Here is a 23311-nt window from a genome sequence, read left to right on the forward strand (position 1 = left end):
TCCTTTCTTCCTCCTCCTTTTTTCTCTTTACTTTTTCTTTTTCCCTTTACTCTTTCTTTATTTTTTTATTTCATTCCTTCCTTCCTCCATCCTCCTCCTGCTTTTCTCTTTACTTTTTCTTTCTTTCTTTCTTTCTTTGTCCTTCTTTTTCCCTTTACTTTTTCTGTCTTTCTCATTTTACCTTTTTTCTTTTTCTCTCTTTCTCATATATTTCTTCCCTTCACTTTTTTGTTTCTGTCTTTCATTCTTCCTCCTTTCTTTTATTATTTTATTCTTCCTTCTTTCTTTATTTCTTACATTTACTTTCTCTCCCTTTCTTTCTTTCTTTCTTCCTCCTCCTTTATTTTTCCCTTTACTTTTTCTTTCTTTCTTTGTCTTTCTTTTTCTACTTCTTCCCTTTACTCTTTCTTTTCTTCTTTATTTTTTCCCTTTTTTCTTTCTTTCTCTCCCCCCTCTCTCTTTCTCACATTTATTTCTTCCCTTCACTTTTTCTTTCTTTCTCTCCCTCTCTCTTTAACATTTTTTTATTCTTTCTTTCTTTCTCTCCATTTCTTCCCTTTACGTTTCCTTCTGTCTGTTTCCCCTTCCTTCCTTATTTGTTTTCAAACCTTTCTCACTCTCTCTTTCTTGCCTTTTTATGTTTTTCTTTCTTTCTGTTTCTTTCTCCCCTGAGGATAACAGCTGGATGCCACCATGAAAACAGAGCATCTATGAACAGTGATCTCGCGCTGACCTACACCTACTCACACTTGAATTAATCACAGGTCTCCTTTAGGAGCTTATTATATCTGTACTCATATTTAAAATAGCACTCAGTGCAGACAGTACCATAAAAATAAATAGCCGGTTAATTACGTAGATTGAACAACTGTCTCTCTTTCCAACCCACTCATTGTAAGAGACACAAGACTCTCTGTGTGAATATAACTAAAGGGAAAATATGTGTTTGTTTGACCTGTGAGCACATCTCAAGCCCTCCATCATTGTGGTGAGACATGAAATGGCTCCAGATGACTCCATGTTTGTCTAGTGAGTCTAAACGGTATGTGGTTTATTGGACAGTGCTCTGCAGTAATGTTGGCTCGAGTCAAGCATTGCTCCTCAGATAGTAAATAGAGAAGATGGCACTGACCTCTTTCACACAGGATTTCTTTGTGTGCGGTGCTTAGATCATTCCTGATCCTGAACAATAGCCTCTCATCTCATTTATTCTCGTCTCGTCTCGCCTCCTCTATCCCTCTCTCCTGCACACAATTACTTTATCTTATGTTTAGGGTTAGTGATCTGAACAAACTTTTGACCCTAAGTAACTTATGCAACAAGTAACATTAAGTTATGCTATTACCTTTTTATTGATCAGTACAACTAGTAAATGATAAATAATTAAAATATTCCTGAATGATTTCTAGATACTGGTTAATATAGAGATTTTGTGGACTTTGGTCTTTTAGCAACCCCCCCGTACACCATAGGAACCCAGTGGCAAAGTGCTAAAGTGCGTCATAGGAACACTCCGGTAACCATATAGTGTGGCAAAAAATTGGTCTTTTCCGGACAGGCATCACTCACATGTAGTTTATTTTATTGTGTAATTTAAAATAGCAACATGTTCCTCTGTGGTTTTAGAGTATTTAGAGGTGGTGTGGAGATCACTGGCAGCGGAGAATCCCGAGTGCCCACTGCTGGTGAAGAAGGCGTCAGACGCGTTGGTGGCTAAACTCGGTGACCCAAAAACCTATGATAACATCACCAAAGACTTCAGGTAACACACACCATCTCTTAGAGCTTATGTAGAAGACCCCTGAATTTTATTTTATTAAAGGACACACATGCAAAAAAATTTACAAGGTGTTTGGACATAAATGTGTGTTGGTAGTCTGTGAACACACATCCATCCTCTCCTTTTTTTAATCCCTGTTTAACCAAAGCAGTCTCATTAGAAATGTTGTTTTGATTCTCGTGTTAATGTGATGTCACACTGATAAAGCCCCACCCACACCCTGACTGACTGGTCAATTGTACATTTTTAAATGTGTTTGTTAGGACATTGTAGCGCAAATTCGACTAAAGATGCTATTGTCTCAGACTGGTTTTACAGGAATCAGATCAATTTTTAACCAAAAGCGCTCGCTGTCTGTTGGTAACTGTGGGTTTACACCACAGGCGTTTGAGGCGTCAAATTCACGTCTACCGCGTCTAGTTTGCCTCTTGAACATTTTGAGTTTAAACTCGCTTCATTTGCACATGATATTGTAGTCATCGAGATTTCACGCGGAAATTTGTGTCATGGGAGGGGCTTTTACGACTCCGCTCGCTTCCTGCAATCACGTCACTACTAGAGCTAGCTTTTCCGGCAACGTGCACATTTTTCAACTCGCACGTTTCCTGGGGCAACACTCAATTCGCGTCATTTGCGCAAACTAGAAACGCGAATGAGGCGTAATCGCGTCAACTGCACCACGCTAAACGCCTCATTCGCGCCGTGAGACCTCCAGACGCGCGTCAACACGTCTTCACATTAACTTAACATTGAAATCACTCGCGCATGACACCTCTACTGTGGCAAAGGGGGGAACGAACTATAAGGGAGTGAGGAGCTGTAGCTTATTTGCATTTAAAGGTACACACAGGAAAAAGCTTTTTTTTGCCCCCACCCATATAGGGGTATTTTAGACATGCTATAATAAATGATCCTTGGGGTATTTTGAGCTGAAACCTCACAAACACATTCTAGGCACACCCGAGACTTATATTACATCTTGTACAAATGGGCATAATATGTGACCTTTAATTAACTTTCATTTATGCATTAAATGTATTAATTTGGCAGATGCTTTTATCCGAAGTGTTCATTTGGAAATGAAGCCATGACCTTTTGTGCTGCTAGCACAATGCTCTCTAAGTTGTGCTACACGAACACAATACACTAAAATCACAATATAAAATGGCATTTGTAAACCGCCCCATGGCTACAACTTTACTTGAGTACTGCAAATATGTTTATCTCCAAACGCTTGCCATGAAAAGCCGTGTCCGCGGAAGGGTCAGCATTTTGGGTGCACATCCAAGGGGTGTGGACCGACTTGGCTCCACCACCGTTTTGCAGATTTCCGTCTTCTATTGAAAATGAACTAGACACTTGTGACTGCGTGTATCGTGTGAAACGCCCATAATGCATCAAACTGCAGTGATTTTTCAAGTGAAACTTAAATATTTAGTCTAGTCATAATGAATTATAGGATATGTTGTTTTTATGTGCTGGATTTTGATTGGATTGAGATAAGAGAGCTATGATATTATTATCAAAACTTTATTAACATCCCTCCCACACGGTCTTGCTTATGTTAGCAGAAAAGTCATTACCTTAGACATTATTACATTTGATTTATGAAAACAATAACATGCACTGATAAATCGTACATGGTAGGAACATTCAGTTTTATTTTAGTCTATATTAGTCAATATTTTAGTTAATATTAGTCAATAATAAAGAGACCAAGGTTGTAGGCCTCATACACACTGCAAACTTTCAGGAGTGAATCCCCTAAATGTTCGTTTCTTGTCTGTATGGAAAAAGACTCACTCCCGAAAAATGTGATGATTGACACAGAGATAACGATAGTAACGCTCTGCCGTCTCACGTGCTTATCACTCACAGCTTTGACCAAAATAATTTAACAGCATTATGTTTTGCAATAAACCTCCGTCTTGGTGTTATGTTTTGTACACATTTGTGAGGCTGCTCCACACAGAGGGCTGTCTTGCAGTGTTGCCAGGTTTTGTGCAAGCGCTCGTGCCTATATCATTTTCTGCACCGTGCATACAGAAGACTTTTCCTCCTTCTAGGCATTTATTTTTTCAGAAGAGAGACCTGTTATCATGTTTATGATGCACTTTATTAACTACTAGTTGTTCAGTTCGGTTATGTATGAACTGTGTGTGTACAGAAAAGGATTAAGCATTAAAAGGTGAAGTGACAACCGTATTAATATGCAGTGTGTACGTGACCATATTTTTATGTTCTTTACATTATGTAGGATGATTTTATATAGAAAAGTCACAAAAAAGTAACAAAAAAATGACTGTAGCTGGGTTTACACATACTGGGTCACAACTGGATGATCTTCAGACGTTTGTAATAGTATGGGTATGTGAGAGTGTGTATGATATGTGTGTGTGTGTGTGTGTGCATGGCAGGTGTGTTTTGGCAAACCTCAAAAGGCCTTTTCTGTTCCAGCCACTGGACTGTGACTATCCTGGTCTCGGTGTCCTTCTTAGTTACGATTGGCTTAAAGTGTGTGTGCATGCATCTGTCTGTGTGATGAAATTCTGATATCCTGGAATGCCGCCTGGGCTTATAGCACTGATATGGACCAAGGTCACCGGTCTGATCTCGTCTGACAGAAAGAAAATGACTAAAACTTATTTTTCTGCTCTGTGTCTGGTGTTAAGAATTAAATGCATATTGCATAGTGTTCAGGATGCTGTAAGATACACAATTTACGAGTGTCATTTATAGTGGTGCGTAGGTTCTATGCAGTAGGTTATACCTCACCAAAAATGTTTTCTTATGCGGACTGCAAGGTCTGTGATTGGTCAACTAGAACCCCTCCCGTCAGGTAAAAAAAATCTATTGCTTTGTCCGAAAACTCTAAATTCCAAGGCAGGAAGGCATCAAGGCATGTCCGAATCCAATGTTAGGTTTACTTCCTGACTTCTGAGATCTTGTCCCACAATTCTATGCGTGTGCATGCATGGGGAATGTGATTGGTGGAGCCTGGTCGAGTTCGAAAAAATTTAAGGGTGGCCAAGAAAGGGCCAAGTTGAGGAGTGAATCAATTCAAACTGCAACAAGAGTCGATTCCTATCTACCTCCATCACTGCTGTCTTCTCACATCATAAACAACAAGCTGCTGATTCTTTTTCGTTTGGGGGTTTAGTGGCCAAGCTGCTGCTTCTTTATTGTGAGTTACATGCGTAGATACTGCATGTGTAATTGCACATCAATGCGGGTGACGACGCAGAAGTATATGTGAAAACCGACGTGTAGCCTATAGCGTCAAGGCTACACAGTAGGGCCTACGGACAACTACAATTAGCGTGTTTGTAAATTGCATGTTTTGGAAATGTAGCAGGTCATCCAGGTATTGCATGCAAGAGAATGTATGGTAGCACTTTATTTGACAGTACTTGTACATATATGGTAAATATGTTGTACTTACAGACAAATGTGTGGTACTTACTTTTGAGTATCTACATGGTAATTAAATGGTATCATTACATGATGGTACATACTTGGTAGTTATTATGTAACTCTAGATAAGTACTGGGTAATACCGGGTGTGCCTCACAAGTCTGGAAAGGTAAAGCCTCTGGCTCTTTGATCCCGCCTTTTTTACAGTCTATGTGTAATACCAGATAAATACTTACGACCCATTCAGACAGCCAACGACCAGCATTTGCGGAGCGACGCAATCTCATTAATTTAAATGGAAACCGGGCGACTTTCGGCGTCATGAGCGGAAGTGACCGTTGGCGACCGTATGGGCGTGTCCAGCGAGAAAGTTAAGAAAAGTTTAACTTTATGCAAATGTCGAGCGAATTTCGGGAGCGACTACCAATAAAAAACGAAGGAGCGTAGTTCACGTCATTCTTCTCTCGTCAGTTATTGGCGTGAATGGTACTCATCTGTTTATGACAAGTAGATTTACCCCTCGTTCAGACAGCCAGCGACGTTATCGCTGTGTGTCGCCCGTCTCTTTCAATGAGGCGTTTCTAACTATGAGTACCATCCACGCCAGTAACTGACAAGAGAAGGATGACGTGAACTCCACTGCTTTGTTCTCATTGGTAGTCGCTCCCGAAAGTCGCTCGACATTTGCATAAAGTTAAACTTTTCTTAACTTTCTTGCGTCACTGGACACGCCCATACAGTCGCCAACGGTCACTTTCACTCGTGTCGCCGGAAGTCGCCAGGTTTCCATTGAAATTAATGAGATCGTGTCGCTCTGCTACTGCTTGTCGTTGGCTGTCTGAATGGGGCGTTAGAAACGCCTCATTGAAAGAGACGGGCGACACACAGCGATAACATCGCTGGCTGTCTGAATGCGGCATTATAGTGTAGGTATACTGTAATTAACAATAAACACTACTGTACTTACAAATGAATGTACAATATAAGTATTTAGTACTTACAGGCAAGTGCGGGTTAGTGACAGGTACTTACAGTGTACAATATGATAACTGATAACAAACACCACTGTACTTACAAATTGTATATACATGATAAATTTATAGTACATACAGGCCAGTGTAAGTTAAAGACAGCTACGTATAGTGTACGTACATGATAACTAATAACAAACATTACTGAGTATCTTTGTCCTTTATTGTACCCTTTAAACCCAACAATGCATCTTATTTTATGTTCTTACTAGTTAATATAACTCACAGTGGCATATTTATACTATGTTATATGCTATATCTAGGGTCACTTATGCATACTGCAGAAATAGCATCATAGTATCATGAACAGACCTCCCCAACTTGTGTATAGATTATTTTAGATTACTGTATGTAAATTAACCGGTTCTCTCTCTCTCTCTCTCTCTCTCTCTCTCTCTCTCTCTCTCTCTCTCTCTCTCTCTCTCTCAGGCTGTGCTCTAAGCTACAGATCCAGTCTAAGATGGACTCTGCAAGTCTTTTAGAGGCTCTGGCCGGAAATTTCATGGATGTGGTGCAATACAATGAAGACAATAGGGCTTTTGAGGTGTGTGAGTGTGACAGACATGGATCTACAAAAAAAGCGATTGAGCAACATCTAAACTGATATATCATTTTGATATTAATCCTGTTTGTACTTTGAACCAGGAACTTTTGCACATAATAAACTGCCTTTAATTTATTGATTTTGCACAGAAAAATCAGCCGTGTTAAATGAACGCTGCTCGTGCAGATAAGAGGGTTTGTGTGTCTTCAGATTACTAATAAGCCGCTGAGGTTCAGAACAGCAGAAGCTCTTAGAGGTGCAGGATTGAGTTACAGCTACTTTCGGAAAATGAATGATGTGGACTCCATGCAAGAGAGAAAGAAAGAGGGAAAATATATTTTGTGGAGACAAGAGCCATATTTATGAAGGCGTCTGTACAGTGCTGAAACCGTAAAGCTGGTACTTCATCCTACACACATCAAATTTATCCTGTGAAGTCTGAAAAAGTAATAGCTTCACTCATTTATCCTTTTCACACGAAAATGTGTCCGGGGATCGTTGGATTTTGGTTCATTCACAGTGCCAATGTTTTTCTTGAATCTGTGCATGCGTTCACGCCTGTAAAAACATGACCTGACGTGTAATGCTATTGCGTTTGTTATTGTTATAAAGAGGCGTTTCTTAATCTGGTTGTCATAAATAAATGAGTAACGTCCACTTAAGTAAATTATGAGAAACTGATGACGTGAACTCCACTGCTTCGTTCTCAATGGTATTCGCTCCCAAAAGTTGCTCGTAATTTGCATAAAGTTAAACATTTCACAACTTTGTTGCGCGACTGGACACACCCCATCCAGTTGCGAATGGTCACTGTTGCTTGTGTCGCCGCAAGTCGACAAGCTTCCATTGATATCAATGAGATCGCATTGATCTGCTAGTCTGAATGCATTTTTAGTCATAAACTAGCGAATGGTATGTATGTTGTACGATTAAAGGTGCAGTGTGTAATTTTTAGAAGGATCTTTACAGAAATGCAAAATAATATACAAAACTATATTATCAGGGGTGTATAAAGACCTTTCATAATGAACCGTTATGTGTTTATTACCTTAGATTGAGACCTCTTTATCTACATACACGGAGGGTCCCCTTACATCGCCATTTTGTGCTGCCATTTTTCTACAGAAGCCCTTAAAGGACAATTTTTTTTACTAAGTTGTCTCTGACGATGACATGTTTGTCCGGTGGGGGCTACCGTAGCTTCTCTATGTGTTTCAAAAGCGAGGGGTGAGCCGTGGACTAAGCTGTTGGTTGCAATTCGCAACCTCACCACTAAAATTTACACACTGCACCTTTAAGCTGTTTCAGTGCAGATAGTGAGTAGCTCCCTGTCCTCTGCTTCGTTCCAGTTTGCAGAAATTTTTTGTTGTGAATTATCTGCATTTAAAACGTAACCAAACCCCTGTTCAGAGCCTGACTCCACCCACTGGCAGTGTTTGAAAAATGCAAGAAAAGTCGGCAGACCCCAACGGAGATAGAGGGAACGAACTGAGCTTGTACCAAGGGCGTGGTGAGCTTGAACCTGCTTACATCACGTAGTACCGCAACATCCAATAGTAAAATCCAACTGCAGTAGCCAACATTTAAAGGAACAGTATGTAAGAAATTTATATCAATTAATCACAAAAATGGCCCTGATATGTCACTAGACATTAAGAAATCATGTTCATTTTAAATACTTATATCACTCACAACAGTGGTCTGGCCAGGATATTGTCATTTAAAAAGTGGAGTTGCAGCCCTCAACTGATGTTTATGTTGTAATTTTGTGTATTGGCCACTAGTTGGGTGATTGCAGTACCAGTTTTAGCCACAAGTTTTGTTATTGCAATACCAGTTTTGGCCACAATCCTACATACTGTTCCTTTAACCTGAAGAGTGCAACACATTTTTACACCATATATTGTAGCATTGAAACACTTGACACCCAAATGTCAAAAAAGTTACTCAAATCAATGAACAGCACTAATATAGCCCCATTCTTACAGATCATCAACTAAAAATAGTTGGTTTAGGGTTTAGTTACTCTTTAAAACCGCTCCGTCAAAGAGCTAAATGATAACTACGTTTTTGCGACAACGCACGGCACTACGACGCACCCCTTACAATATTTTTCCTGCCTCTAGTTCACACAGTACGCTTTCCAGAAATGTTACAGCCTCTTTACCAAGTCCCCTTTACGAGAGCGATCCCAAAAGCAATTCCTTTTTTAGCAATTTTCTGGGATTATTGCGCTTTGTGTGAAAGGGGTTATTGAGATTCAGGTATTATCTTTTGAATAATCTGCACTTTTATCTCTTCCTGGATTAACACTCTTTATCAGAGAAGGACGAAACTCTGTTCACATTCCAGTGAATTCTTCCAGATTAACGCAGATGTGGATACAAGCCAGTAAACCCACATACTCACTCTTGGCATGGTCCAGGCAGGTATTGAGTGTTTAAGAGGAATTTGGATTAAGAGGTGTGTCTCTGTAATCAGAGTCCAATCTCGGTACGTTCTAGAGAATTTTGGTTCTGATAGATTACTGTCTCCATCCTGATTATGAGAGACTGAGACTTTTGTCCTAAAATGTCTTTTCTTTGTATGCCCTCAAATATTAAAATGTTAAAAATATTAAAGGGATAGTTCACCGGTAATAATTTACTCACCCTCATGTTGTTACAAACCTGAATAAATTTATTTATTTTGCTGAAATTAAGATATTTAGATAAATGAAGGTAAGCACACAGTAGACGGTACCTATTGACTTCCATAGTATTTGTTTTTCCTACTATAAAAGTCAATGGGTACCTTCAACGGTGTGCTTACTTTCGTTTACAGTATCTAAATGTCTTCTTTTGTGTTCAACACATACAGGTTTAAAACAATATGTGGGTGATGCAAATGTTTATTTGAATGAACTTGATATAAAAACAACAGAAATCTCCATTGTATCTTCATTTAGTCGTGTGCGTTTGTGTGTTTCAGGGTGTTGTGGGCACTAACATCACCATTAAGGTGTTGTGTGGCATAATGTTAGACTCATCATTAGGTGACCCGTACGACCGGTACGCCGCAGTGGCTCAACTGATGCAGAAGACGTTCTCTCAGTCCTGCACAGACGTCCAGTACAAAAACTACATCCAGGAAATGAGCAACACGAGCTGGAGCGGCCCAGCAGCTGGAGGAGGTGTGTGTCTTCACTAACGGTATTTCATTACGCAATGTTAAGGTGTGTGTTTTTGTTTACACACAGTATGACTTTTCCTAAGTTGCGCAAAGTAGTGTTTAAGTCTGTGTGATCCATTTTAGGGTTTTATTGGCTTCACGTACAGGAAGTGTATCGGTCTATCTAGTTATGGGTTTTTCCTCTCTTTCATTAATTCACATCTATTCATGAGCCGTATTTGAATCCGGTCTTAAAGGGCACCTATTATTTGCATTTTTACATGATGTAATATAAGTCTCAGGTGTGCCCAGAATGTGTCTGTGAAGTTTTAGATCAAAATACCCCACAGATCATATATTATAGCATGTCTAAAATGCCCCTATTTCGGTGGGAGCAAAAACGCATGTATGTACCTTTAAATGCAAATGAGCTACGGATCCTCACTAGGGCTGGGCAAAAAAATCGATTTTTCGATTAATCGTTTTTTAAAACGTGGTCGATTAAAAATCGATTCTCAAGGAGCAGAATCGATTTTTTTTTTTCATATTTATTTCCGCAAACATTGAACGGAGGAATGGAAGCATTTTAGATTTCGCAAGCAAGACGTGTTGTGGCTTTTAATTTCTTTTTATTAATTACCCACTTGTAAACTGCTGTTCACTGTTTTTTTTTATCAATATAGTATGTGTATTAAATCTATATTCATTGAGTCGAATCGAGAATCGAGTATAAAAACCTACCTGAGAACCGGAATCGAAAATTTAATCGAGAATCGGAATCGAATCGATTTGATAGCTTATGAATCGAAATCGAATCGATCTGGAACATCTGAATCGATACCCAGCCCTAATCCTCACTCCCTTACCAAAAGAGACAGTGAGCACTTAAAAATTGTTAAAATAGATCTGATTCCTGACAATCTGAGACAATAATATTTTACTATTGAGATATGGCGGACAGTTTACAACTCGCTGAGGGCGGAAACAATGGTAATGCAGGATTGTCATTCAGTGGCCGTGGGTGGGGCTTGATCAGTGTGACATCACATTAACAAGAGTATCAAAACGGCACGTCTAATGAGATCGTTTTGGTTTAATTTGTTTTCTTTTTTGGGTGGTTGTGTTCACACACTGCCAATGCACATTTATGTTCAAACACTTTGTAAAAGTGAATTTTGCATAATAGGCACTCTTTAACTCTTTCCCCGCCATTGACGAGATATTGACGAGATATCTCGTCAATTAAGAGAAAACGCTTCCCCGCCAATGACGAGATTTTCCGTCTTTCCGCAATACCGCTATTATCCACCAGGTGGCGCCCTTCCGCAACTTTTTAAAACCGGAAGTATTGCCCTATGGCAAGCTGCTGCATGTCCGTGTCTGTTTTAAAGATCGCTCTGAATGGGATCTCTATGAAAAGTCCGTCACAAATATGGAATTATTTTTGCTTTTTGCTCAAAATATGGTGTTTTTGCAAAAACCTACCCATATTCAAAAGCTGATTGCAAAAGAACTACTAAAGGTAGGATGAAACGGTTTTTTTTTGTTTGAAAGCAGAGGGTCTGTTCTTTCATTTGGTATATTGTATGTTTATTTATTTAAAGAAGAACATTTTCTGGAAGGCATTAAACTTTGGTGAAAATCATGAAAAACGCTGGCGCTGGCTGGCAACTTTTTTTTAAATCGTTGGCGGTGAAAGAGTTAAAGGGACACTTCGCTTTAAAAAAAAAAAATAAAAGTCCCTTTTATACAATAAATTAAATAATAAATTAATTAATAAAATTTTTGTATGATTTGTCATGAAAATGGTCACAAATCATTAAAGTATCTGTGCATTTCATAGGCAAAACCTCTGTAATTGAATGTTATCTTGTTCATCAGTAATGTTGCATACACGCTAAATATTTTGATAGCTAGAATGAAACTGAATTTAGTATGTGTGTGTTTGTTTAGGACGGCAGTGGGTCTATCAGACTTGCGCTGAATTTGGATTTTATCAAACCACAGATTCACCAAACCAGCCTTTTAGTGGATTTCCCTTACAGTGAGTGTCTAAAATGTCATGTTACATTTTGTATAAGCTTAAAGGCGGAGTCCATGATGTTTGAAAGCCAATGTTGATATTTGAAATCACCCAAACAAACACGCCCCTACCCCAATAGAATCTGGACCTTCTGTTGATAGACCCGCCTCACACATACGCAACCCGGCATTTGATTTGATTTGATTGGCTATAAGTGTGTTTTGGTAGTCGGCCCGTCTCCTTTTCCAAAGCGTTTTTCAAACATCGTGGACTCCGCCTTTAACCTCTGCCTCTTACTTAAAGGTATAGTTCATCATGTCATTTACTTACCTTCATGTTGTTACAAACCTGTATAAATGTCTTTTTCTGAACAAAAAGGAAGATCATTGTAATTAGGAAAAAACAGAAGCACCATTGACTTCCATAGTAGGAAAAAAAACTACTGTGGAAGTCAGTGGTGCTCAAAACAGTTGCTCAAAAATATCTTCCTTTGTGTCCAGCAGAACGACAATACAGGTTTAATACAAGTTTGTAACAACATGAGGGTGAGTAAATGATGACGTTTTGGGTGAACTGTCCCTTTAAGGTTTTACCTCCAGCAGTGTGCCGATATATACAATCTGAGCACCTCATTGGACGATGCAGTCCAGCAGACCAATGAGGAATATGGAGGATATGACATCAAAACAACACGGATCGTTTTCCCCAATGGTTCGATTGACCCCTGGCACGCTCTCGGCGTAACTCAGGACATCACAGACGAACTTCCAGCTGTATTCATCAAAGGTCAGAGGTCAATTCTTTGTATCAATTTTTTTTATATTTTTAATAATATTCCTCTCTTCATCACTGGTTGTGTTTTTGTCTCAGGGACGGCTCATTGTGCTAACATGTACCCAGACCGAGCAGAGGACCTTCCTCAACTGAGTCTGGCACGGGACCACGTCTTTCTTCTGCTTCAGAAGTGGCTGGCTAAGTGATGGACGATCAACAAAGCCAATCAGATACAGTTTTGATGACTTGCATGTAATGTAATGTAATTTAATCAGGCATCAGAAACAACTGTACTGCCACGGTACCATAGCACTGCAAATAAAGCATTTTCTTTCTTTTGAAACAAGATGAAAGTCATGTTTGCCTAATCAGTTTTTATGCAATACTGTATGTTTATAAAAGAGTAAATTAAGTGTTTTTCTTCAGTCGCCTTTTGTATATTTTGGAAATTTCTCAATAAAGCTGCTTTTAAGAGTTTGGAGACATGATTATTGAATCATCTGAATGTGTCAACACAAATGTCTGAATTTGTGTGCGGTTGATTTTTTTTTAAAGCAAAATGACCTAGATGAGGCCGACTGGTTTACATTATAGTGAAAGGTTACGAAACATTTCTGCAGAATAGGACCAAGCAGTGTTTGTTTAATAGCAGAATTTTAAAAGGAAAAAGTTAGATTAGTTGATAAACAAGCCCAAGTGTTTTTTTTCACCAGCTTAAGATTGAACCACATGGAATTATTTTTTAATTGTGGTATCATGAAAAACCCACTTCTGTTTGCGTTTTATGGGAAATGGAAAATGACTGCTTTGAGATTGTTGTGATGACATAAACTTGCAGCTGTGTAGTCAAATATAAATCCACATGTAACTCTCCACACATACACACTCCAGGGTTCGGTCATGATGACTGGATCGCTCGTGTTTGTTTTCAAAACCGCTAATACGACAAAGAACCCAAAGTGCATATGGAGAGAAAGTATCATTTTTTACTATAATAACAACACAAAGTCTGTGTATATTATTCAGGACCAGGGATGTCTAAGTTAATATACTGTACTGTAGGAAGAGATGCAAAACCCTAGAAGTGCGTCTGACATGTTTTCTTTTAAATTAATTTTTTTTACTCTTAATGGATTCTGCCAACAAACGAGTATTTCTGAATGATCTGAGGCCAGGATTAAGCAGATTTGAAGCAAATGTATTTAATGAACATACAGTATAATACATGGCGAGGGCATTTGGTTAATATTAATGTTTCATTTTTGATTCATTTAAGTGGCTTTTGCATCTGAGCTTCTCATATATGCTTTGTAAAGACAACAATATTTTGGAATAATCACATATCCCAACCCTACAAAACGCCCTACAAAGCGTTATACAGTGATGAAACTCCCTACTGAAAAATCCAGCTGGTTTTAGCTGGTTTAAGGTGGCAGTAGCTGGTTTAAGCTGGTCCTCCCAGCCTGGCAAAGCTGGTGGGTCAGCTGGTCTTACAAAATGCCCAGTTAAGTCCAGCTAGACCAACTTAAGTGACCAAAACCATCTTAAACCAAAATGGGAGATTCAAGGACCTTTCAATGACTTTCCAGGTCCAATACCCTCAAATTCAAGGACTAAATGTGGAGACACATTTAAAGTGAGAGCAAAGTTACATTGTGTTACCTTTTAAGATACATTGTTACAGTTTCCTTTCGAGGGAACTCGCTCTGCGTCACTGAGGTAACACTTTGGGGGCCTCTCCAGGGGTAAGTGCGTCTCAATGTGTATATCAAATTCAACCAATGGTGAGGCTTAACAACAAAGACAGGGTGACACGGGAGCCAGGAAGTATATCGCTATCTGAAATATTGCCAAAGATGGAGTTACAGGGACACAGTAAGTATGGCAAGGGAGATGCAGCGTCTCGTTCCCTTCTCAGGGAACAACAGTTAAACACTTAACACGAGACGTTTTCATGTGTCAAACACAACTATGAAAAAAAGCATTTTGGTATGAATCAACATTCGCATAAAGAAGATATAATCATTTAAAGTGAACAGTTTAGCATGTGTGCTTAAAAACTCTAGAATTTTATGATATTATCCTACACTACACAGGGAATAATATGGATTTTTTTTCTTCAGAAAACTTCTTGCATAAAATAGATTCAAGCACTTAGCATAGATTCAATGACTTGTGTATGTATATTTTCAAAAACTTCCCAGGGCCTTGAATTTTCCCCCCAGATTCACAATCTGTCAAGGATTTTATGGACCCGTGAGAACCGTCAGTGCAATTTAGTAGGACTACATTTTTTATTTAGTGTGAAGTTGTAATCTTTTTGTCAATGAGATGAAAGGAGAACGTGTCACAATTTACCCCAATTGAATAAACCCTTAGTAGCATAACCTATCTGTATTAAAGTAATGCTTAAATCATGTTTTAATTGCTATAATTTCAACACCGGACTGCCATTTCTTGTTCACACAGATTAAAAAGTAACAAAAGATTCACCCCAGGCTTTTCCTGCACCATTCCCAGCAGCAATATACCACGGTAAAGGATTTTCTCATGAATATTAATCAAATAAATTAAGTAGTGCAACGTGATTGGATGAATATTAAATGTTCAAACCAGGTCCACCTATTTAATATTCAATAAAACCTATGTTTTTTAGTTAGTCGTGTTCGTTTTCATGCGACGCTGCGCAGACCGGTCGGCGTATGACATCATAGTACCGCGGGACACACCTTTCGAATCGCTCTCGCGGTATTGTGATGTCATACGCCGAACAGTCTGTGCTGCGGCGCATGAAAGCGAACACGTAATGAGAAAAGGCGGGGTCTAGCGCTGCGGACAGACAGAAATAAACGGGGGCGCGGTATCGCAAAACTGAAGGAACCCGGACGCTAGCTGTAAGACACGAGCAAGAGCTGTTTAACCCAAGTCTCTAAAGAAATACAGGTGCGTAACCAGGTTAACGGAACCATTGCATTTGGTTTTGCGTTATTTGCGAAGCAGGAACTGTGTACTACAGCCGAATGTACAGCTATCGTTAGTTATGGCTATTTGTTGTTGGTGTAGATATAACGGTATTGTTTACATGTGTAGAGCTGTGAGTGATGAGTTGTGTTTCTGTGGTTTGCGATAAGTTGCAGACAGACGCCTGTGACTGTGCGCATACAATAGTGTGTTAAACGCAGTTGCTATTAAAAGTTTCCTGCGATCTGAAACTAACTCGTTACTCTTGTATAAGTTACTGTTTTATATCATCAGATCAGATCTGTTTAATTGCATATACAATTAATATAAGTAATAATAGTAATATTTTTTATTGACAGCAAATAATAATCATAATTCACTAAATTTTTACAATAAAGTTGTATTTGTTAACATTAAATGCATTAGCTAACATGAATAAACAATGAGCAATATAGTTTTCCAGCATTTATTAATCTTTGTTAATGTTAGTTAATGCCATTTGCTTATGTTAGTTCAGTGTGTCACAAAACGTTAGATTTTTAAAATGAAGGGTAATAATTATGTTCGCTAATGCATTAACTAACATGATGTTATAATGGATAATATACATTATGTGTATTATACGTTGTATAATGTATTATATACGTTAATTGCATGATGTACATTACATATTATACCATCAATGTAATGCTCAGTAACCCCTTATTGTATTAGCAAAGATTTTTTTATGGGCTGACTACTGTGTTGATTGCACGCGCGCGCACACACACATACAGGCGCGCTTGCACGCACGCACACACTTTTTTAATCAAATAAATTCCTGAGCAGCAGGGCTGTAATGGGAAACACTATAGCACCGGTTTATGTGTCAGGATACCGCAGCACTGTGAAAATGAGTTTCTTGGAGCTGTTTTTATGGGAGAAATGTTTGCGCAAACATGGTCTGAAATAAGTCCCGGTAAAACTTTGTGCTCTGGAGAATACAGATTAGATCTAGTTAAAAAAAACTTGGTTTATTGATGGTTTGGCTTTGATGTGTGTGAGGTTGCATATCTTTGATGTATGTGGTCTTTGTAAATGTTGTAATAGATGTTGTAATCGTCTGGATGATAAATCACAGTAAATGCAGCTCATCCAATTAGATTAGAGTTACAACTTGTTTTGTCTTGTTTGCTTGTTTTAACATGTTTTACATGAGTTCAATTATTAATGTGAGTTATAAACTGCTAACACAGAAATTATTTAAGCCCAGCAAAGTTGATTCAACTTAAAAAACACAGGGTAACTCGTTGCCCTAAAAATGTGAATTTTGCCTTGGTAAAACAAACAAATACTTAGGATTGCTAAACAAGTAATTAAAATGTTTCGTTCACTGAACATAAAATGTCTCGTTCCAGCAATATTTCCTTGTTAGATTTTAAGTTAGATATGTCTCAATAATGGTAACAGTAAACAAATCTCATAAAGTAAAAAAATGAGCTCTTAAAGGGACATTCTACTTAAAATATGCTAATTTTCCAGCTCCCCTAGAGTTAAACATTTGATTTTTATCGTTTTGGAATCCATTCAGCTGATCTCCGGGTCTGGCGCTTCCACTTTTAGCATAGCTTATCATAATCTATTCTATTGAATCTGATTAGACCATTAGCATTGCACTCAAAAATAACCAAAGAGTATCGATATTTTCCTATTTAAAACTTGACTCTTCTGTAGTTACATTGTGTACTAACACCGACGTAAAAGTCGTGATTTTCTTGGCAGATATGGCTAGGAACTATACTCTCATTCTGGCATAAAAATAAAGGACTTTGCTGCTATAACATGGCTGTAGGAGGCGCAATGATATTACGCAGTGCCTGAAAATAGTCCACTGTTTTTAAAAGTTACAAAGGGGACTACTTTCGGACAGTACGTAATATCACTACGCCAGTGTTAATTTTGGCAGCAAATTCTGATTTAGTCTTAGTCTTTTGAATAACACACCATTTAGTTTTAGTCTTATTTTAGTCATCTGAAATTTTTTAGTTTTAGTCTAGTTTTAGTCGACTAAATATCTTAAGAGTTTTAGTCTTAGTTTAGTCTTAAGTTTTTTAGTCATTGGAAGTATCCTCACTCTGTTATGGAATGGTAAGGTTTGAATATGCAATACAGACACAGAGTTAATGGTTGTTGTAGAAAACACGTATTTTATTTTATTCTTAATGTCAAAAACACTGACCGTGGCTTTCTCACAAAAGATAATCTCACATAAAATAAGCATAAGGCCCGCTCTACCTAAAAAATATACATGGTCCCAGGAAAAGACATGCATTCTCTTTGAATGACATCCATACACAGACACACACACACACACGCACGCACGCACTTTGTCCAGTCATGTAACAGCACAACATCTACTAAATAGTAACGTTACACATTTCATTCAATTTGAGGACACTGAATATTTATACTCCGCATTAATTCAGACAATCCAATACAATCAATACAGTTCAGATGTGTATTCCTTTCGCTTCTATGTTATTCCACGTTTAGCGAAAACACGTTGGTTTATCTGATAAAATAACCTTAGCGTGTATGCTTACCTACGCATGTTTTTCTGGATGAGTCGTCTTTACAGGCAGTCTTGTTGTAATATTTTAAGTGTGACCAGATTAGACGCTAGCTCTGACATTTTTGTTGTTAATGAGACATGTCTTCAGACCGGGTGCACTGCAAAACGTTAGAGTGTTGCTAACGAGCGAAGTCAACTGAAATCAGCCAAAGCTGGGTAACTAAGACTGTACAAGTAAATATAATTTAAACAACCTGTTGTGAAAACAAACTTTGCCACGGGTTTTTAAAATGCCTCTGCTGCCTGCATAGATCAACCAACCCTCAAAGATTCGCTCTGATTGGATTTCTTCACACCTTGTCCCACAAAATGAGTAGCCCTGATTGGATCTCTTCTCCATTCGTCCCTCCCTAACATTTTCGTCTTATTTTTATTCGTTGCCTAAAGTGTCAGTTATATTTCGTTACAGTCTTCGTCATCATATCTGACTTATTTAGTTTTTATTCTGTTTTCGTCCGTTAAAAAGGTTCGTTGACGAATATTTTTCGTCATCGTCTTCGTCAACTAAATTAACACTGCACTACGCCTGCTGCAGCAGTGTTACAGCAGCAAAGTCCTTGATTATTACATCAGAATGAGAGACATATCTGCCTAGAAAATCACAACTTTTAATTTTCCGTCGGTCTTAGTACACGATGTAACTACAGAAGAATCATGTTTTAAATAGGAAAAATATCGAAACTCTTTTTTTGAGCATGATGCTAATGGTCTAATCAGATTCAATGGATTATGCTAAGCTATGCTAAAAGTGGTACCACTAGACCCGGAGATCAGCTAAATGAATTCCAAAACGGTAAGAATCAAATGTTTAACTCTAGGGGAGCTAGAAAATTAGCATATTTGTTTTAAAAAGTGAAGTGTCCCCTTAACTTCACCACAAAAATAAGCAACGATAACAAAACATTATAAATAAAGACAACAAACAGCAAAACAACACTATAATATAATAGTAGCTATTAATTTATGCATGCTGCAAATCATGAAGGGTAACATTTGTAAATCCAGAGGTTTAAATTAGCTAAAATAATAAGTTGATTCAACCTAAAATTTCTTGTTGAATGAGAGAAATTGTGCAATTCGTGCATTAAACTAAAACACTTGAGTTATGGAGGAGATTTTTGGGTTAGGGTAAGTGTTCTTATTTATTTGGGTTAAAACAAAATGAGTGTTAACAGTGTTGCCACTAGGGATGGGCATTCGATTAAATTTTTTTAGTCGATTGTCGGGAGAATTAACGATCGACTATCGATTAATCATTAATATTTTTATAATAAAAAATAATTATTTAACTTTTATAAATCAAAAAGGTTGAATACAAAATTACAGCGTGTTTTCCTCCATGAGACCTTTATTACAAGATCAACTTGTGGCAGACATTTAAACTACATTTAGTTAGACAAACGGAACATATATGCGCTTGAATATGTAGTGCTCTAAAGCAGCGGAACCTGCAGCTGCAAGCCGCATTCTTATTTGTTCCAAAAAATCATGACCTCTTCATGATTATTTTTTTGAAATCAAAACACGGAAGGTCACAGATAACGGAGTATGGTGTCAAATATTGCACCCTGGTGGTAAAATGTTGAATTGCTGCCAAACAGTGAAATTCATTTAATTGCTTCAAGACACACGCTACGCTAGGCAACGCAACCTGCATTAGATAAAAAAAAAGTATTCGATTAATCAATAACAAATTAACGTCATCGACTAAATTCTTAACGATCAATTATCGATCGTCGATTAATCATGCCCATCCCTAGTTGCCACAAAGTCTTTTTAATTTTATACTATAATGGTTTTGTTTGTGTAAATTACAGTTGTTGTCATGAGCCATAATGTGCCGTAATTCTTGTTTTTGTTTCTCTCTCTCTCCTTCAGGTGAATTGCCTGTGTGTTCTCCACAATGTGTGTCGTTCTACGTATGTTTGTGGTGGTGTTGGTGTGCTCTTTAAGCGGCGTTGTGTCTCAGTCTCCGTCATATGGAGAGAGGGGTTCTGATCTTGGCCTGCAGGTGTTTTTGCGTGTGGTCCAGACTAAACCCCAGGAGAATGTTGTTCTGTCTCCTCACGGCGTGGCGTCCGTTCTGGGCATGCTGCTTCCAGGGACGCATGGGGAAACTCGCCGCCAACTACTCATGGGTCTCAAATACAAGAAGTCAGGTGGGTGAATGTTTTTCTTTTTTCATTTTAGTGTTTTGTTTAAAGAATCTTTAAGATACTTGGCATTTAGTTTACAACAGAGGTACTTAAATTACTTTTAGAAAGTAATAAAAAAGTCCTCCTGAAAAATTATTTTTATAAAGCCGTTTCATTCATTGATCCTGATTGGTTAATAGCTGTGTTTTATTTACAATAAAACACAACCCTGACTGCTCCACTTAACGATTTTGTGTTTCAGTGCACAGCACCCGTAGCAATGTAAACATGTGTGATACATTCTGTTACTTTGCACAGTCGGTCAGGGACGGAAAGACGGCTTTTAGTGACTTTATGTCATGAAAGTTGCATCGATACATATTTTTTGCATGTCCTATAACTGTGATGGCACGGCCTTTCATACCTTATTGCTTAGGCAGATTTTACATACTGTGTTAAAATATTCTTGAAATTGTTATCAAAGTCCATTTGATGTTTGTCTTTCCTTCAGGTCCGTATAAGATGTTGCGGAAACTTCATAAGTCCCTGACGACCAAATCCAATGCTGATATTGTGACGATCGCAAACGCCCTGTTCCCCAACAAGGGTTTCAGCATGCATGAAGACTTTCTGACAGCCAACAAAGAGAACTTCATGTGTGAAAGTAAAACACTTGACTACAGCAATCCACAGACGGCTGCAGATGCCATTAATGAATGGGTCAAAAACAGCACCAAAGGTAGAGATCAGGAAGAAGTTGAGTTTATTGCGAGTTTGTTTTTAACCCTTAAACCCTAGAATTTTACAGAATTTATTTTATCTAGGCGATTTATCTCTATAATACAACTTTGTTTATCTGTCATAGGGCCAGATTTACCAAATAGGGAGAGTACAATTTCAAAAAGCGTTAATGGGATCATGAGAGAGGAAATGCCAGTGGTTTACTGACAGGCACAACATCTCATTTCCATAATGACAGATGCAATCTACCAAGAGCAAGGCATATTTGCATAGCGTTTAAGACAAGATTTTTGTAGCCGTTAAATAGATGCGCAAATTCCAACAAACCCTAATTAATTGCGTTGTGTGATTAATTTAAAGGTGCCAAACAATGCATTAAAATAATTTCATAAATTGTTCTCTGATATCTACATAGAAGGTACGTGGCTTTATAAACGTTTTCCCCGCCAGCGTTTAAAAAAAAGTTGCCAGTCAGCGGCAGCATTTTTTTAAAATGATTTTCACAAAGGTTTAATGCCTTCCAGAAAATGTTCTTCTAAAAATATATAAACATGCAAAATATCAAATGAAAGAACAGACCATCTGCTTTCAAAAAATAAAAAGTTTCATCCTACCTTTATTTGTTCTCTTTTTGTCACCTCTCAAATATGGGTAGGTTTCTTTAAGAATACCAAAAAGCTGAGAAAATTGCGTTTTTGTGAAGGACTTTTAATAGAGATCAGATGCAAAGCGATTGTCAAAACATACAGGGAGTTTGAACTGTTTGTCCTAAGGGAATACTTTTGGGTTTTATAAGTTGGGTAAGAGCGTCACCTAGTGAATAACAGCGGAAATACGGATTGCTGGACAAACTCTTCATTATCAGGGAAGCATTTCTCTTAATTGACGTGTTTACTTGTCAATGGCGGGGAAAGAGTTAAGTGCAAAAATCTAGATATGGTTTTAAATGTCCATTTGTAAGCGTAGGATTTGCCTTAAGAATGAAATGGTCTATGATTATCTTATTTGAAAAGGTCATGAATAATAATGTTGAGCTCTGCTTTGATTGGCTGTTTCACAGAGCAGCTCCTTCAGTAGCTCTGTGTGTATGTAAACAAACCTTATGTTTGGCCTGTATCAGACAAAGATACAGAATTTAAGGAATATTGTTTGGAGATTGTTAATGGATGTTTCTGAGTTGCAAGTTTGTGTTTTTTCAGTATGGACCTACAAAACGTAACTGTAACGTCAATAGTAGAACTACAGCCTAAACGCTAGCATATAGCATTAACTAGCAAATAGCGCTAACTCAGCAGTCACAACTTTGTTTTTAGCATTGTAACAAGCTTGTAATTAATTTAATGTGTAATTTTATGTTTGGGACGTATATCTCGACTGTAACATCACAATTGGTGTTTTTTTTTGACAATGGCCTGTTTTCCAGCGGTCTTTTGCATGAACGAGGTTTACTGTAAGAAGTAGGAAACAATCGCGTTTGAAGTTTACGATATGTCATTACCATGTACCAAACTCTTATTATTCATGCAAAGGTAAATACAGTTTTACATTCTACGGCAAAGTTAAATACTCTCCTACCATACATTTTTTGTCTGAAGGGAAACTCTTACAAATGCATATGCAATGAGGTCAGTCTCAGAAATAAACGGGGTCCACCCAGATGTTTGCGCTGGCACAAGCTGTTAGTAAATCTGGCCCATCATTTTGTAAACTTTCTTCTTTTTTATGCAAATATTATGTAGAATACTTGCATTGTGATTTCCAGATGTCTTCTAACCTATTTTAATAGAAATCCTATTATCTTATGTTTATTATTCATACATATTCTCTACTTTTTTTTATCAGGCAATATTCCCAGTCTTGTTAAACCAGATATGTTGGATCCAGCTCTGACCCGGTTAGTGGCAGTAAATTCCATTTACTTTAAAGGCCTGTGGAAGTCACGATTTCAGGCCCAGAGCACAAAACCAAGGAGCTTCACTCCTGCAGATGGGAAAACATACAAAGTGCCAATGATGTCTCAGCTCTCTGTTTTTAACATAGGTGAGATCTCCTCATATTCTGAAGTCTAAATTAATTCTTACACGTAAGTGTTGAGTTATGAAACTATTTTCCTGCCCTGTGTCATTGTCTGGGTATGCATGGATTTG

General features: G+C 38.0%; 2 protein-coding genes across 6 annotated transcripts in view; both read left to right on the forward strand.

Annotated features, from left to right (window-relative positions):
- prss59 (serine protease 59, putative) overlaps positions 1–13193 on the forward strand; it is a 16709-nt gene extending 3516 nt beyond the window's left edge. Inside the window, exons 4-9 of the mRNA XM_065280456.2 lie at positions 1627–1762; positions 6655–6769; positions 9740–9941; positions 11873–11963; positions 12529–12728; positions 12813–13193. Of these exons, the coding sequence (XP_065136528.1) occupies positions 1627–1762; positions 6655–6769; positions 9740–9941; positions 11873–11963; positions 12529–12728; positions 12813–12922 (854 nt within the window). The 3' untranslated portion in view covers positions 12923–13193. The remainder of the gene's footprint in view (positions 1–1626; positions 1763–6654; positions 6770–9739; positions 9942–11872; positions 11964–12528; positions 12729–12812) is intronic.
- Positions 13194–15517: 2324 nt separating this feature from the next.
- Positions 15518–23311, forward strand: part of serpine2 (serpin peptidase inhibitor, clade E (nexin, plasminogen activator inhibitor type 1), member 2) — an 87486-nt gene continuing 79692 nt past the window's right edge. For all 5 annotated transcript variants that reach the window (XM_065280465.1, XM_065280468.1, XM_065280466.1 and 2 more), the window contains exons 1-4: positions 15518–15659; positions 20167–20447; positions 20935–21162; positions 23007–23204. In XM_065280465.1, coding sequence (XP_065136537.1) covers positions 20192–20447; positions 20935–21162; positions 23007–23204 — 682 coding nt within the window. In that variant the 5' untranslated portion in view covers positions 15518–15659; positions 20167–20191. The remainder of the gene's footprint in view (positions 15660–20166; positions 20448–20934; positions 21163–23006; positions 23205–23311) is intronic.

The sequence above is a fragment of the Paramisgurnus dabryanus genome, chromosome 8 (assembly GCF_030506205.2).
Source record: "Paramisgurnus dabryanus chromosome 8, PD_genome_1.1, whole genome shotgun sequence".
NCBI lineage: Eukaryota > Metazoa > Chordata > Actinopteri > Cypriniformes > Cobitidae > Paramisgurnus > Paramisgurnus dabryanus.